The sequence below is a fragment of the Cynoglossus semilaevis genome, chromosome 17, assembly GCF_000523025.1.
Source record: "Cynoglossus semilaevis isolate Cse_v1.0 chromosome 17, Cse_v1.0, whole genome shotgun sequence".
Taxonomy (NCBI): domain Eukaryota; kingdom Metazoa; phylum Chordata; class Actinopteri; order Pleuronectiformes; family Cynoglossidae; genus Cynoglossus; species Cynoglossus semilaevis.
In genome coordinates, this window is record NC_024323.1 from 13,569,878 (window position 1) to 13,587,934 (window position 18,057).

Here is an 18,057-nt window from a genome sequence, read left to right on the forward strand (position 1 = left end):
TTATAAAAATTACAGCAGCAGCTCTTCTTCCCCCAAAAATACTTTTACTTTTGTGTATAAAAAAAAAATCCTGCGCAAGGATTAGAGTAATGTAAAAACGTGAAAGTGTGAATCCCGTGCAAGGATTAGAGTAGGGGGTTTATTCTTAAATGTAAAAACGTGAAAGTGCATATTTTTGTTTATCATTTCAAAGTTAAAAACTTGAAACTTCCAGCCTTTATTTTCTGACTTAAATAAATCACCTTATGCAGAGGTTCTCAAACTATGGGGCGTGCATCAGTGATGGAACTTGTGCAAGTCTGAGTGGTACGCAGTATTACATGAGTCACTCAGTTTCTGAATACATCTCACTATAAGTTGCACTGTGTCTGTGAAGTACATGTTGTAGTACTACTTTATCATACTGTGTGTCTCTGTCTGATAAACAATATATTCGATTTAAATTCTCTTCTTCATGTACTGGTTGTATTGGCAGGTATAACAGTGTAGGTCTGTGCTGCTGTACGTCAGTGTCGTTCATACTGGTAGTACTGGGAGAGTACTTGTTGAAAAGACTTTAAAAAAAAAAAACACTAACTTTCCTCACATTTATCTCCACAAAGGAAACCCACCAGAGAGTTCACAGAGAGCTCATTGTGCGGTGATGTTGTTTGTTGTCTGATACCTGAGTCGTTGAGACAATTAAACCATTATTAACCACCTTTTGTCACCGGCGAGAGGGTGAGACAACCAGTGCGGGAGACTCCTACAGCAGTGGTCCTGTAACAACAGGCCAAAACATCTGAGACTAAAAATAGTGACAGCTGTAACAGCTGGATATCCTGGAGGAAATGCTGGGATTGTTGCATCTGATGCTGCGGCGCCCGGTGACTCATGTTGGAGAGAGGATGTTATTGTAGTCAAACTGATAGTTAAGGGCTTTTTAAAAGTGTGCTTGTTGTGGGTGACTCTTCCTCAAACACCGCATTAGCTCAGCCTGTACTCGTAGAGCCGTCATCTGTTTATCTATCATGTCTTCACAGCCGTTTCGTTTCACTGTTTCAAGAGCTTTTTAGTCAAGAGTCGATGGGCGTCATTTAGTCTAGGACCAGATCATCTTAAAACCTCTTCACCCAGCGTTCAGCCACACTTTAAAAAACCGAGAGATGTACGTTGTTTACGTTAGCGTTAGCATCAACAAATGTCACTTATAATTCCTTCGCCGTGTCTGTGACGATTGCCAAAAACACACGGAGGAGCACGTCATGGAACCAGTTGATGTGTGCTATGCTAACAGGCCAGGCTACTTCTTCATCTATGCTGTTCAGAGAATTAAAAAAGTGGTTGAATTGGAGGGTTGTTTGTTTTATTTGGGGTTTTTTTTGTAATTTTTGGCGAAGAATAGGATTTTTTTTTGTAATTGTTGGCGAAGAATAGAAGTGTAAGAAATTATTAATACACTGAAATATCACGATATTTAGTTTCACAATACAATATTAATATTCTACAGCACAACCCTGATGTTGAGCATCAAACAGCATTGTGTGTTTGCGATGCTGACAGTTTTGCAACAATTAAATTGTTTTTTTAAAAAAACTCAATATATTGCCGTACCTATAGTTTTCCAGTACAGTACAATTATATGGTATTGTTGCTCCTGTATCGTGATACGTATCGTATCTCCAGTGAAGTATCGGACTGACCTTGGCCTCTGGTCGACTTTGATGAATTGGGTCAGATCTGCATCTTTCCTGTGTTACTCTGGCGAAGTCTCTTTTTCAGACATTCTGCAGTTTTTTTTTTGACAGGATGTTCCGTTCATCTCCCGCTATCAACGTTTGACAACACCAACTGTCAGTGTAAAAAAAAAAAAAAACTCTCTCAGGATGATTTGTTTTTCAGACTTCACCTTAGAGATGAATCACCTTATCCATCACTTTTATTGTTGTTGCTCTGTGGTCCTCCTCGGTTATCTGTCCTGTGTGGGATCCTCTGTGTGCTAATGCTACTGTGGCTACGGTGATGTAAGGAAAGAAAAAAGGAATTTATATTTATATTTACAGTAGTTTCCAGTCGTGTTTACTGTACTGTAAATAATCCGAATCTCTTTTATTTTTGTGACATTTTGACTGATTTTCTTGTCATAGTGTAAATAATGGAAATCATTTTCAGTGGTTAGTTTTAGGTAGGAGTAGCTCAGTGGTTTTCCCGCAAGATTGTTACAGTAGTTGACGGAGTTTGTCCCATGATGCTGGTCTTCTGCCATGCATTTTAATCAGACATTCATTAGTAAATGATTTAATATCGAGTGTTATTTATGTGAGCGAAGCTGAAAGGTACTTTGCAGAACAAACAGTGTAAGGACCGACTGTTGAAGAGGCCAAAAGGGGTGGGAGAAAAAAAAAAAAAAAACGCTTCACTTGTGTGTATGTGTGTGTGTGTGTTTACTTTCTGTGAATGGACAGTCGGGTCTTCAGCCTCAGTGTAATCAATCAAGTCCTCGGACCCAGGAGGGACAGTGCAACAATGCTTCTCCCCTGGCCTTTCATTCATCCTCTCCTTTTTCCACATTCTTCTGTTTAGACAGGTGCTGATTTGTGATTTGAGCTCCAAGCTGCAGACAGCAACTGTAGCTGTGTGTGTGTGTGTGTGTGTGTGTGTGTGTGTGACAGATTTGTGTTTGTCGGTGCTTAAAACCACTTTAAAAGACAACAGCAGCTTCCATGTCAGGGAGAAATCAATTCACCAAAACCTGATGGTTGCACTCGTGTCTGAAACACTGGTAAAACGCGTCATGCTTGTGATGTGTTCTACCCCTCCCGTTCTCCCCCTCCCACCCCTTACCCTCCTGCCCCTCCTCCCCCAGGTCGGTCTGGTCACTGGTCGCAGCCGTGGCCACAGAGGTTCGGCGGATGTGACCAAACTTTTTTTTTTTTTTTTTTTTGCTGCTGCACCAACTGCTTTAATCCTTAAACCTTTAATCTGATTTCCAACAGCCTCCATCGACGGGCATGAGATTGGATTAAGTCAAAGAGGGTCTAAAATGCAGAACTTATGGCCCAGATATCCCCGCATTCCAAACAAACGCAGAGTTTCTGAGAAATGTGACAACGCGTGTACAGTTAATAAAACACTGACACAGACAGCGTTTACGTGCGTCGAGACGTTTCCACCTTAATTATAGTCGTGTGGAAATTCAAACGCAGAAACTCACAGTTAACAGAGACGTAAACTGTCTGATTTTTTTTTAATTTTTTTTTTTTTACGTGCATCCAGAAGTGGAGCAGCGGTGGTGTCAGGACAGCGCTGAAAAAGCAAAAGGTTTAGTCTCGCATCATGTTTCCTAGGAGTTTACGAATAATGTCTATTGACTCAGGTCGTGACGTTTTGTGACTTTTAAAATATGGGTCCCCAGAAAAAAGTTGGTGTAAACCCCCACCCCCCTCCACCCCAGCCCCCCCACCCCTTTCTGAGTCTGAGTCATTATGTTCTGGACTAGAGTGACTGGTGTGAATGAGCACACTTTGTGAGGGCAGAGAGAAGCTCTTGATGAAGGGAGGCCATGAGGTCTCTGGATGACACGGAAGATTAGAGGAGGTCAGGCTGCACAGGAGTGGCCCCGCCACATCCTGGTACAGTGCTTCCTCAGAGCCGGGCCCACAAGTTCTGGGAGATCAGAGAGGGTCCCATGACTTAGTGACCCAGTGACCACACACACACACACACACACACACACACACCTCGTTTTGCTCATGACAAGTTCTGTTCCCTCTGACATTCCAGTGTGCATTAAGGCAGTGGAGCACAGCAGTCCAGAGCACACACACACACACACACACACACACACACTGTGTGTTCTGTTCTCCAACAGGCTGCAGGAAAAAAAGAAAAAAAAAGTGTGTGTGAAGGAGTTTTGTCTTTGAAATGTAGTTTTTAGTTTCAGTGAACGGATTTGTTGTCATCTGGTCGTCATATTTTTATGTTAAAATTACTTACTAAACGTTGCATTTTCATCCCAAAAATTGTAAAAAAAAAGAAATTGAAAAAAAATTTAATGTAATTTAATGCAGATTAATTCTAGATTAAAACTTCAAGGTCTACAGTTTTTTTTTTTTTTACCACAGGAGTTTGAGGCTGTGATACTTAATGAACGCTAAGAATCCTGTGTCACCCCCTCCCTCCCCCCCTTACACACATCCACCCCACTGACTATGAAACACATGTATTTGTTTTTCTGTGTTTTCCCAGAGAGGAAACGACGACTTCACACGTTATTATTTATGACAGCAGTTCAGATGTTACTGCGGAGTTGGGTTCATGAATTCTCCTCTTCAAACAAACCTTTTGTCAGTTTTGTTAATCATGATCACGTGTGAGTGGAGGTCATGTGACAGCGAGCGCCGTCCGCTGCTGCTGTCGTGGGATTGAGATGAGGTTTTTTTTTTCGTTAAATTCTTTCAGTCGTCGTCCCCGGATCAGAATGCACAGAGTCGTCGAAGCGGCTCGGACTTGTCTGCAGTTGTCGTGTTCTTATGAAACAGCGGCTCGTGCCGCGTGTGGACCAATGACAGAGCGGAGAGGAAAAAATCATTACCGCGGGGAAATGTAAGCACTCTGCTCTGAGGGCCATTATCTCAGATTTACTGTGTGTTCATCAGAAGTTCACACCGAGCGTCCCGGTCCAAGGGTGTAATTTTCCCTTCATACACATCAACATTCCTGTCAACATCAGCCCAAATCCTCCTGTGGATGTTCATCGTAGGAGCAGCTCATCATTAGAACCAGGACGTTTTAGAAACAAACACGGTGAAAGTTGTGTTGCTTAGCAACAAACAAGCAAAAGGAAAGACACACCGTTGGCTGAGCCCAACGTTTCTGAGCGTTAATGCTTTAATTGAACGCTGTCAGCGTCTTCTTTCTCTTCTCACTAACTATGGTCTGCAGTTCTTTTGAAATGGCGCTTAGCACTTTAGCCTAAAGGCAAGAAAGGTCAGTGGTTCAAGTCCTGGTTTGGACTTTCTTTTTTTGAAGTACCAGTGGTAGTACTACTTCAATGAACAAATAAATCCTTGTATTCACATAATAGCAGTGTAGGATTGGTATACTGGTTGTACTGGGAGGGATGAGTGTTTTTATTAATTTTTTTACTACTTCAATGAACAAATAAATCCTTGTATTCACATAATAGCAGTGTAGGATTGGTATACTGGTTGTACTGGGAGGGACGAGTATTTGTATTAATTTGATTTTTTTTTTTTTTTAATATTTTTTTCACTGCTCCTTTAACAGACTAAATGTTGAGAGGCCAAAACTCTTCCTCCTCTTCCTACTCCAGGAAGTCTGAGTTTGTTGAGATGGAAAAAAAAAAAACACGTCAGCCAAACCAACCTCCTCACACACTGTTATTTTCACTGTTGTAACACTGCATACAGTTGTCAGGAATGTGTCTTCCAGATGTGCTGCCTCTGAGAGGAATCTGTTGTAATTTGTGTGTGTGCACGTATGTATGTGTGTGTGTGCACGTGTGTGTGTGTTCCACTTAGTGCCAACCTCAGAACATTACTGTTCTCTTTTTGTTTCAGTTCCTTTTGGTTAATTAAAATAGCTTTTGACAGATTTTCTGGTACCTTTCAGTTAATGTAATTATATTATCATATATATAATACATTCCAAGTGCATCCACATGGAGCCATGTGTAGAAATATTCTGTGTATAAATATAATTTTAAATATATCTGTATATATATTTATATATGTATATATACTTATTTACTGTATATATATATTTATATACACATATTTATATATATCTGTATATGTATTTATATATACATATATAAATATATCAGTGTGTGTGTGTGTGTATATGGCTTCCATTGACTGAGAGATTATTTTGATTGATTTATTTGACAAGATCTAATTTGGAGTTAGTATTAGAATGTAGGGTCAGACCAGAGTTTGGTTACAAATTAAGATTAGGATTATTTTTGTAGTTAAGGTTAAAGGTTAAAGGTGAGGGGACAATGGGATTGATAATGTTGATAATCAATACCTACCTTACGTCCGTGGGTGCGCGTGTGTGTGTGTTGTGTTGTGCGTGTTCCCACGTGTCAGTTCATACAGTGCTTTGTCCGTCAAAAATACACATATATTTATATATACATATATCAATGTGTGTGTGTGTATGTATGGATTAGAATGTAGGGTCAGACCAGAGTTTGGTTACAAATTAAGATTAGGATTATTTTTGTAGTTAAGGTTAAAGGTTAAAGGTGAGGGGACAATGGGATTGATAATGTTGATAATCAATACCTACCTTACGTCCGTGGGTGCGCGTGTGTGTGTGTTGTGTTGTGCGTGTTCCCACGTGTCAGTTCATACAGTGCTTTGTCCGTCAAAAACCTTGTGGAATGTGGGGGTGGAGGGGGAAGGGTCAGGGGGACAGAGATGGCTACAAGTGTGGTGTGTGTGTGTGTGTTTGGGGGGTGTAATCAGACATGCCCAGACTCAGCATCCTCTGACTCTACGATGTGTGTGTGTGTGTGTGTGTGTGTCCACCAGACGGCCTGGGCCTCACATGAATGAAACCCTCCACATGGACGTGGGTTCATATGGAGATGTTAAGTGAGAGGTCAGCACGGTTTGACTGGGTGTAGCAGTTGGAACTGAGTTGATTGTGAGGCGAGAGGTCAGGTAGTACTCCAGTAGTACTCCAGTAGTAAATACTCCAGTAGTAAATACTCCAGTGTTTTCCAAACTTCTTTTTTTCTAGAGACCCATATTTTAAAAATCCCAAACCTCCACGACCCAAGTCAATAGACATTAATCATAAACTCTTGGAAAAAAAAAACTATCCTGCGACCCACCTGAGGGTTGCGACCCAGTCTTTGGAAAACAATGAAATACAGCATACATTATATAGAGTACTGCAAGAGTCACAGTGCAGGTTGGTGGTGTTGATAATGTTTTTCTGATTCTCTCTCTGTCTCTGGACCATAACTGGACCTCTGACCTTTGACCTCCTCAGTTGTCTGTGTCTGTGTGTGAAGCAGCTCTTCACCTTCACAGTCAGTTCATTAGTTAAATCCAACTTTTCCCGTCACTTTCTTGGTGCAGCAGGAACGTTCAGTTGCTGTTGGAACAGAGCGATAAACACAGGCAGCATTGATGTCATCTCTACAGGGGGATGTGATCCACAGCAGCTGAACTGGAGGCCGCTTGTTCCACGGTTTTTTTTGGCTTTTTCTGGATTTTGGCCAGAAGCTGCAACAACTGCAGCTCTTCACCGACCAGTGTTTACACAAACCGCAGCAACAAAGACGCACTTCAACATGTCCACGGTAGAGCAAAGCTGTGGAGTTTAAAAAAAAAAAAATTAAAAAAATCCTAGCTTCAGATCAGAGCCCGTGCAGGAACCTGAGGAGCTCAACCCCAGGATGAACACGTCCAGGTGGCGCTGTTTTAAACCAGACCAAACCAAAAATGTCTGATGATGTTTGAAGTCCAGACTAGATGTGGTCCGATCCACCTGGTATTCACCAACATATCAGGACCAGTTTGTAGGTCACCACCACGATTTGATCCTTAAACCCAAACGTTCATGTCGATGCTGAACTGATGTTTAAACAACAACATACGTATCAGTAACAAACTTAGGCGAGCGGAGAAGAAGGTACCATCAGTGGTAGGATTCCAGAACATTCTGCGTTTGATTCCATCCATTACCATGTGGACCCCTGCTGTGGTGACCCCTGATGAGGGGACATGACGAGAGACATTCTTTTTATTCCTGCTCTTAGTTTATTAGGTGAATCAGATGTTGTTAAAAAGTTGCAGCTGTGCAGCAGCTGCTCCAACTACAGTCGAACCACAGTCGTCACTCCAACATGTGACAGGAAGACTCTTAGCCCGGTCCAATCAGGAGCTCCTGGGCTCGTCCAGCTGTGAGTCCTGGAGAACATTAGACTCAGTCGGTCTGTGATCTTCTTCTCCTGGTCCCGGACCCCCGAGGGTTCTTCAGGACCGGGCCTCCTCCTCAGATGATGATGATGATGATGATGATGATGATGTCAGAATGTCCAGTGAACACAGACAGATCTACAGATTATCTTTACCAAGCTGCTGTAGGTGGCGCTGCAGAGCTACGTCCTGGACTGTCTGTGGTTTATTTCACTGTCGTCAGTACTGACACGGACAGAGTGGCTCTCTCATCTGATCTGGCCCAGAGCTGGAGCTGGAGCTGGAGCTTTGACGTTGGTTTGTTTGTTTGTTTCCTGGCTGATGTTACTGAAATACCATTGGAGTGAAGTTGTCTGAAAAACACGTGTGAGAGAAAACCTCACCCTCATCTCTCCCACCTGCACTGAGATCATAACCTGTCCACCTCTGAGAGCTGACGCCACATCTGCAGGTTAGCGCCACCTACTGCTAGTCTAGAGTTTTGAAACATGCCAGTGTGTGAAGCATTCAAACTACAGTTCAGACGCAGGAATTAGGACAGGGAGAAGTGAATGATTTAGCCGTTCCTTCTTATGAAATCCCTAATCACTGATGCCCTTTTGCCCGAGGGCCTCCTGAAATTCCTTCAACAAAACCCTTTTCCTTGCGCTAATCCAAAAAGGGCCGGGCGATGGCTGCGCACCGGCTGCTAATCCGCTAACAGATGGGCAAAGGTTGATTTAATTTAAACATTTGTATGAAGCGGGAATTCTGACGTGTCTGTCAGGCCAACATCTGAGTCCACGCAGGACATGGGACGTGTGAGCAGGACTGTGGATAGGTTTATAGTGGAGGGGGGGGCACCAGTTTGACAGACCCCAGGAAAAGACATTAATCATCAGTCAGTATTCAGAACAATTCAGTACAGAACTTTACCTAAAAATACACACAAAAAACAAAAAAATTTGCTGAAGTACCACAGCAGAACTAGGTTGTTTCTGGAGAGCGCTATCTAGTGGTTCAACTGGACTTCTTGGTATTGTAGCAGTGGTTGACTGGCCGGAGCAAACTTCCCAATGGCCTGTAGTTGGTTTTATTGATAGCAGTGGTTGACTGGCCGGAGCAAACGTCCCAATGGCCTGTAATTAGCCCACGGGCCATAGTTGGTTTTATTGTATGAAGAGTTTTCTTTTCTTTTCTTTTTTTTGTTCCTGGTTCATTTTTTTAATTTAAAAATCCTCATCATCGTGTTTAAATTGACACGTTTGTCTCTGTTTGTCTCTGTTTTTTAACTACAGTCTTCATTCTTGGAGATGCACGGCGTTCATGTGTCCCAGAGTTCCATTCAGTCGGCCTGGTTCATTGACTTCAACGGCAAAATAATTACCATATTCACAATTAATAATTGGCTCTGCTGATAACTGCCCGACCCCAATTTCCTCCAGGACGAGAGAGAGAGGGAGAGAGAGAGAGGAGGGGTTTGAGTGTGTGAAACTATGAGAACAGAAGGAGCCCTGCACACACACATACACACGCACACACTCGCAGACAGACAGGACACTTCACTGCCTCCGTAATTATTTCCCAGTGTTTGACTATGTGCCAGAAATCACCTGATAGCAGCCCTCCTTATCTTTCATACGGAGGGCAGGTTAACACTTGTTGCCCCAGCTCACACATCCCTCCTCCAACACACCTACATGTACAAACAAATACCCTTCCCCAGCCTGCCTGGAGCCCCCAGATTGATGAGCAATTAGCCGCCCTCGTAGCAATTAACCAACACCGGGAATGAGTGTTTCATTCTGACGATCACACTGTGTTTGTTACTGTCGCTGAACTTAGACAGTGATGTTGCTTCTTTTTTTGTTTTTTTTTTCAAGCCACTGGAAAAGCTGGTTAGAGTGCAGTACCAGTGCTGACCGCCAGCAGGGGCAGGCAACAGAAAACTCTGGCTCTTATTGGGCTCAAAAAATTCTGTAGAACTGCAGAATCAAATCGGTTTCCTGGTGGACTGGATGGTCAACGTGCAGCAAGACAACAGTTGAAAATTAAATGATAGCGCTGAAGCTAGGTCAAACTCGCATAATCTCTGGTGAGGAGTTGTGGTGATGAAGCTGTACTGCAGGTAGGACTGTAAAATAGAACTTTGTTTTATTTTGAAGCCGAAGGCTTCTCTCAAATCTCTCAACAGACTTTTATTTTGACACAGATCTTCACGTGGTTCTTGAAGTACCTGCCGGAATTAGCAAGAACATAAAGGATCAATAAATCGCATAATAAAAAATAAATCAGTAGGTCACTAGTTCAATTCCCAGGACTTCGTTTCGTTTGTTGCTCAAGACCACAGCAAGAACATAAAGGATCAATAAATCGTATTAAAAAAAATCAGTTCAATTCCCAGGACTTTGGACTCTGTTACTCTCAACTCTTTGGGTCATTGTCTGATGGTTTTTTGTTTTTTTTTTTCTACCAGTATTTACAGTAGACGTGATGTCTGGTGTTTGGTGAATGTGAGAACAGCTGCAGATCATTCTCTGTAGGTCCATCGCCATGAAAGGCTCCTTTCACTCTTTCAAAAGCTGTGACTTCCAGCTATGAAATTCAACACCGCACGGACTCGCAGTGAATCTGATATCCAGCGTCTCACCGTTCATACCGTACGTCCCAGAGTTTGTGAGTTAATTTAAAATAGACCCAGTCTCATCTACCTGTGTAGAAGGAGAGCTTCTGAGGACGTCAGTTAAAGTCCTGTGTGATTGACCTCTTAGGTTCTTCGTCTTCTCTGCTGCTCCACCCTCATTGGCTGCAGGAAAGCTCTGTCCAGTAACAGAAAACCTGACCTCGATCCATTCCTTTGTGTTCATACCACAAGGGACGTACATGTGTGTATGTGTGTGTGTTCCTGACCTCGATCCATTCCTTTGTGTTCAGACCACAAGGGACGTACGTGTGTGCGTGTGTGTGTGTGTGTGTGTGTTAACAAAGGTCATTGTAGCCATTCCTTGTTTATTCCAAGATATGATGATAAATAGAGACCTGAGAATCTGAACTGGTTTTAGCCAATCACAGCAGATACCTGCAGAAACCAACACATCTGTCTGAGGACTTTTTGACTCATTTTTTACCGTAACCTTTTGAAGAATATTTAAATGACTGATTATTTCCTTTCTTCACATCCGCAGCTTTAAAGAGATCCTTTGAAATTGAAGACGTGGATGACATACCCTCCTCTTCCACCTCGCCCATCTCCACACCCGTTTCACCCTCGTCCTCCACCTTCTTCCTCCAACACAACAAAGCCTTCGAGGGACACGGGGGAGATGGTCAGGCGCCGTCGTTGGCCTTCAACAACAACAACAACGGCGTGAGCTCCGCAGCCCACCACTCGTGCATCAATCTGGGTTCCAGTCCCAGCCCGGTGCTCAAGTCCCGTGCGGTGGTCAGCAGCCTTTCTTTCAACAGAGGAACTATGAACAAACCAGGTGTCCACCACAACGGCTCCTCTGTGACCAGAGCGTTGTCCTTCCAGAGCCGGGTCAATCCCAGCAGTTACTACCTTTTGTCCGGACCCAACAGCGACAACGAGAGTCTTCACAGCTCCACGTCCAGCCTGGAGTACTCTGGGAATACCGGTGGTGCCCCGCCTCTGAACAGATTTGGGTCATATCCCAGTCCTCCGCCTCAGAGGGAGTATCAAGCTCCCGTCCAACTCCCTCCGCAGCAGCTGGGAGGAGATGCCAACTTAATAATTAACCACAGCCTGAAGAAGTTCTCCTCCCACGGGAGTGTTTTCCACAACGAGATGAACCAAAGGTCAGGGGTGATGATGGACGCCGAACGGCCTCGGGGACTAAACCACGGCTCCATGCCCAGTCTGGACCTCCAGAACCGCGATGGACGAGGGATCGTGGGTGTGCAGAGAGGTGAAGGCAGGGGATCTCCAGGTTTGAGGTACGCTAATGCTAACGCCTATTGGAATGGCGGTCTTAACAATCACAATTCCTTTGGGATGGAACAAGGCCACCAGCAGCAAGGCCTCAAGGTCCTCAAGGCCCCGCAGCCAAAGGTCAAAGAAACGCTGCGTCTCAACAAGTTCCCTTTGGACCTGGAGAGTCTGGTTAGCAGCACTGGAGCCGAGTCTCCAGCCATGGGTCACGGAGGGTCAGCGAAGCCCAACCCCCCTGTTCCTTACCCAAGGAGCACGGGGGTGGGGCAGCACATAAACAGCCCACCGCCCACCCTGATCAGCCCGTCTGCCTCCCTCAGCAGCCTGGACGGTCAGACTTCTGACACCCAGACCCTGATTCTCCACAATCCCACTTTCCCGTCTTCCCCTTCTTCTTTGAGCTCCACTCCAGTTCCATTGCTGGACGGTTCTCCGGTCCATCTCCCTCTCTCCAGAAGCCCTCAGATGGGGGTCCTCGCAGGACCCCAAATTGCCCAGGCGGTCCCCGGTGTGCCGAGACTGCTCGGCCCTTCCAGTCCCCCGGTGGTGCAGCGTGGTGCAGGTGATGCAGGAGACAGCGTGGGCTCCATCTTGGAGAGGATCGCCTCATTCTCCAGACCGGTTCTAACCGACGGCACCGATGCTGTGGCTGTGATCCAGTCTTCTCCGGTTCAGAACCACTGTCGGTCTGCAGCAGGTGGAGGTTCTGCTCTCGGCTCCAGGAACCAGCTGAAGATGAATCACAAAGGTGAGCTGGTTTCATCTGTTTAAAAAAAAAACAACATATACAATAATACTGAGAAGTTTAATTTTTTATCATTATTATTATATTATTATACATAAATTATATTAAATCAAATTTATAGGAGCTACCAGGTTCACACCGTGTACACATGCACAGATCTGCACAAACCAACATCACACTCTCTATCATCCATAACGAGGCAGCGTTTGTTAATTAATGACGTGCAGTATTGACTGCATTCATTAAATTAATATCATTCACATCCTCCCGGTGTTTACTCAGTCATTTATCCTTGTCCTCCGTGTGAGCGAGGCAGATTAATGGGATGTTCTTCCTCCCACTTTAATGTTTTCTGATGAGGCGTCTGAGTGTTGACACGCCGAATCGTGTCAGCGTTGGTAAACAGCGGCGCTGTGTGTCACGGGATTTTTTTTCTTCCTCATCACCTCTTTCAAACTCATCAGGGAATCAGTTCGGTTTCTTTCACAAGAAGAAGAAATTAAATTTCTTTTTTTTTTCTTCCTCTTCAGTTTTAAATTTTGCTCGACTTCCTGACGGATCCCAGGCTAGCCTCCCGTGGGGCTGGCGCTTGCGGATCATTTAGCAAATCGTGCTTGTTGTTCTGAGTACGAATGTCGTACACGTGTCACGTAATTGGCTGGAAGCATGTCACATGGTCAAATTATGGTACGAATACAATAATTATCGCACACCTGGCACTCGCCTCTCATTTCTTATTTACCTTTACCTTTTCTCTTCTCAGTCCTAAGTAATTACCCCCTCTCCCTGGGGCTGTTACTTTGTTGCCCGTTTTTAAAATCGGTCTCAAATTCCTTTCTTGTCTGCTCACTTTTCACCAGACAGAGAAAATATTATCACAGGTTGGAGTTTGTGTGTGGTGAGGAGATAAAACCGACTCCCTAAGTGTGAAGCTTCATTCTAATCTGCTTTAATGAGAGCGCTCGTGAATTTTTCTGCCCCTGTGGTTTATGTTCACGGTGGTAATAACAGGCTAATGCACCATGATGGCTGTTCGGGGTGAAATTATTGTTTTGTTTCACCTCCTGCCCGACTTAAATGTGCGTTTTCCATAAAAAGAATGAAAACAAAGCAGGAGCCGGAGGGTCTCCTCCTCTGCTCCTGCAGAAAAAAAAAAAAAAAGAAACTCCGGCAGGAGAGTCTGATTTAAAAAAAAAAAAAAAGAAACTTCGGCAGGAGAGTCTGAAATGAGAGGGCGTAAATTAAAGCTGCTAAATGTTGTCCGGGTTCACGTTGGTGTTTTTTCTTCACACTCACAGTATTGTTCTCTCCTCACTCAGCGCTCCATATCTGACTCCACATCTCCTCCACTGTTGAACATCTCGCCCATCTCCTCTTCCATTTTTCACGCCGTGTGCTTCTGCATGCGCTCGTCTGTTTACCTTGGTCTGCGGACCATGACAAAAGTCTGCTGGTACACCGTACCATGGTATTCAGCTCCACTCCACTCTGGGAGACGCGATGTTTTCGTCTTTCTACTACAGTTGTAGGCAGCTGGTTAGGTTGATATTATCGTCCTCATATTAGCATAATTCTATTTTTATGTATAAGAATCGTTATCGGTTTTTCCTCCGATAATGAAAACCCGATAACGCAATACCTGGGTTTTGTCAAATAATTTGTGCCCTAAAATTTTTTTTTTTAAATTGTCAAAAAAAAACCAAACATATTCTTTGAAGGCACACACTTGTCCTTTTTCACTTCCTAAGTGTGACGTATGGTGGTGAGTTCAAGTACCTTTACAAACATCCGAGAAGTGGACGGCGTACAATAGAGGTGAAGTGCCTGCAGACGGGGAGGGATTGATGGAGACACGAGTCAGGGGTGATTAGTGAAGGTTTTTAGCAGACAGCACTGAGACCTGAGACCGGGGTTGACAGACAGTTGGTCTGTCTGTAACAGACAGGAGGCTGAGCTGGAGGAGCTGGAGTCAGATGTAGATGTAGAAGCTGAGAACTTCACTGCAGGTGACCAGGATGAGCCGACCAGAGGGAAAGGTGAAGGTGAAGAGGTTTGGAGGTGAAGTCGGAAGGGTCGGGTGGACATGGTTTGGACCTGAGCCGAGGAAAGATGTTGGGGACGGGGGGGGGTGAGATGGGGGACGATGTTGGTGATGGAGCTACAAGACAGGAGGAGAAGGAGAAGAGGGAGGAGGAAGATTTATGGATGTGGATCTGGAGATGGTTGGTGAAACTGTAGAGAAGGTAAGAGATACAGAGGTAGATAATTCACTGTGGCTATAGAAAGGGTGCAGCTGGAGGTGGGGGGGGTAGTCAGAGAGGGGAGGGGCAACATGCTGAAAAACTCCCGGAAAATATTTTTTGAAATATCAAGATATAAAATATGGTTTTATTTATGTAAAGTCTGTGGTTCGTGTAGGTGACGTCAGTGAACTCTGATGTGAAAAACGATTAAAAATAATTCTTTTTTTTTTTGGCCTCTCACATTTAAACTCAGTTTAGTTTTTTGTCACCCCGTCACAGTCGGATTGTTGTTTTCAGCACAGCCGTGTGGACGAAGGTCATTGGAACAGTTGTTGAGGGAACCTCCTCTCCGCTGTCCCTCTGTCCCTTCAGTCCAGTTTCCTGTCGGGGGGAGAGAGTTTGGTTCAAGGCCCCAAAATGTGTTTCCTGCCTCAGATGAGATTAGCCGTGTGTGTGTGTGTGTGTATGCCACACAAAGGGATGTGTAAGGACAGATAATGGTGGAGTCCAGAACAACACGGAGGGGTGGAAAAAACACGGGCCTTACAGAAGAGAGGGTCGGCACACGCGACCCCAGAAGAGCTCACGCACATCAACTTGGAAAGTGACGTGGGCTGGGGAACCTCAGACAAATCCTAGCTGGCTGATATTCACTCATATTTAAGTAAAACATTACAGAAATCGTAGTGTTAAAATAATGGCGTGAATGACGGTGTGAATGGTTGTCTCTGTTCGTGACCTTGTGATGCTGTAGAGGTCAGTGATACTGTCCTCTGTGACCGTGTCAGTTTGTACCAGGGAGGTTGAACCAGGTGCGACCGCAGCTCCTGCCCAGGGTGAACGTGTGGAGTAGAGCGACCGCAGCTCCTGCCCAGGGTGAACATGTGGAGTAGAGGGAGTAGAGGAGGAGGAGGAGGAGGACGGTTCTTCTTCATCTTCTGCTCCTGTTTTACGAGCGCTGAGAGCCAGGGAGCGTATCTGGTTTCACGCATATTTGCCGCGGCGCTGTGTGCCTTCTTCGTGGCTGGTTCCTACACGTTCTGAGAAACAGCTCCAACCTTTCTGTAGAAAGAATGTTCCCGACTTAAAGGGTCAGGAAAACACAGGTCTCATCATGGAGGTGTCTCACTGACTTACCCACTGACGGCAGCCATGTGTGAAGGAGCGAGAGGGGGAGGACGGACGCGGGGGGGGCACACATACAGACACCAGAGTGTGTGTGTGTGTGTCGCCTTCAGCAGGGCTCAATGCAGATTTGTTTGCAATCTGTGTAGTTGACCGAACACAGCTGCCCTTTGGCTCCGCCAATCAGACGCAGGAGCCGTAAAAGCGGACCACACCCACCGGGGGCTAATCTGTGAGTGACGTGAGGTCAGAGCTCGGAGTCAAACCACGGTGGACGCAGTTAAACTGTTACAAATTACACTTTAATTTTCAGGCCTTGAGAGTTTGTAGGTGTGACATGTGTCCTGTCAGGCTGCCGTAGGGAGGGTCTTATCTGTCCTCCTCCTCCTCCTCCTCCTCCTCCTCCTCGTGTGCCCTGCTTTAGCAGAGACTTTCCTCTAAATGGTATCGAACTATCTGGACATGAATCAGTCTGTGTTTATTGGGTTTTGGAAAACGTACAATTGTTAAAAAAAAAGATTTGTTGATAAAAGTCAACATATTGTAATTTACCCCAAAAACTGTATCAATACCAAACAAATAGTATTTGTTTGTATTGTATTGTAGTATATTGTATTGTAGGGGTGTGATATAGGGACAGCGAAACATGTATTATATATTGCAATATATTGTGATACTATAGGCACAGCAATATATAGATTTATTTAATTGTAAAAATAAAAAATATTGGTTTATAATTAATATAATTAATAATATTGGTTTAGAATAAAATATCTGGTTTAAAGTTGATGTCAAACATGGGGATTTATCAATTCTCACTGGAGAGTAGACGTCAGTCGATCGTCTGCAGGAGTTATGGTGGTCATAATATCGTTGTCATATTATAGTTTGGTTTTTTTCTGGACGATTCTGTTCAGTAACACAGAGAATAAAAGGGGACAGCTGTTTCTGAAGGTTAAAGGTCAGACGTGACGGTCGCAGGACCAGACCTCCTTGGTCATGTGTGATTTTTGATTCTCACTTTGACCTTTTCCTGGCCGTCGCCGCCGCCCGCCCCGCCCTCACCTACATAGCTGCTTTTATCCCTGATCATTATCTAGTCTCCTGTGATGTTCACATGAGGCCAGGCCCTTGTAATGTGCTCTGTGGCCTCAGGGGGCCAGCATTCACTTCACTTCTAATCCCTCTCATATAAGACAGACAGACGAGGGGGAGGTGGGGGGGCAGAGACAGGAGGGTCAGAAACGAGGAGAAGTTACTCCTATGGGGGCAGTTAAACACCTGCAGGACGGACAGAATGTCAAGTTATAATTAAAAAAAAGACGATTTATTATAACATTTAAATATTAATATTTATCAGAGCTGATAAATAATGGTCTTGATAAAATAATTAAGAAATATCTCTAAATGTAAAGGGAGGGTGTACCTGGGACTCTGGACATTTGACATTTTTTGTGGTCCAGTGTTGGACTGAACAACTGTCCAGGCTGTAACCCCGCCCTCACAAAAATGACCCACAAAGAATCGAGCTGTATAAGATTTTAAATTTTCATTTTTGAACTCCTACTTAGTGGGGAAAAAAAAGTTGAATCCCTGTGTACCTCTAGGGGGAGCCCAAGTGCCCTTTACTGTGAGCAGGTATGGTTCGTGTGTGTGTGTCTGTCTCCTGGACTTTTCTCCTCTGACATTTGCGGCCTTCACTGTACGTTCTCACCTCACACTCCCATCGGCTCATGCTCCCTGTTACCCATAGATGGCAGCGCAGCAGCTTCACTGTAATTGGCCGTAACGTCTGAAGACAAACTCACTTCAAAGCTAACTACATTCTTTGTACTCCACATCCACATTTTTCCACCGTACAGTTATCATTTTCTACATGAAGGTGTGTGTGTGTGTGTGTGTGTGTGTGTGTGTGTTTGTTCTCTGAGCCCGCAGCCATGCAGTACTCTAAAGTATACAGTACTGTAATACTGCTTTAAATCCACATCAACAGGAAACTGTTAAACTTCAAAACCCAATCGAAGCTTTAAAGACGCAGAGTCTCTGACTCCTGTAATGAGTGTGTGTGTGTGTGTGTGT

General features: G+C 44.4%; 1 protein-coding gene across 1 annotated transcript in view; it reads left to right on the top strand.

Moving 5' to 3' along the window:
* Positions 1-18,057, top strand: part of septin12 (septin 12) — a 29,385-nt gene that overhangs the window by 1,054 nt on the left and 10,274 nt on the right. The window contains exon 3 of the mRNA XM_025064497.1: positions 11,102-12,613. Coding sequence (XP_024920265.1) covers positions 11,102-12,613 — 1,512 coding nt within the window. The remainder of the gene's footprint in view (positions 1-11,101; positions 12,614-18,057) is intronic.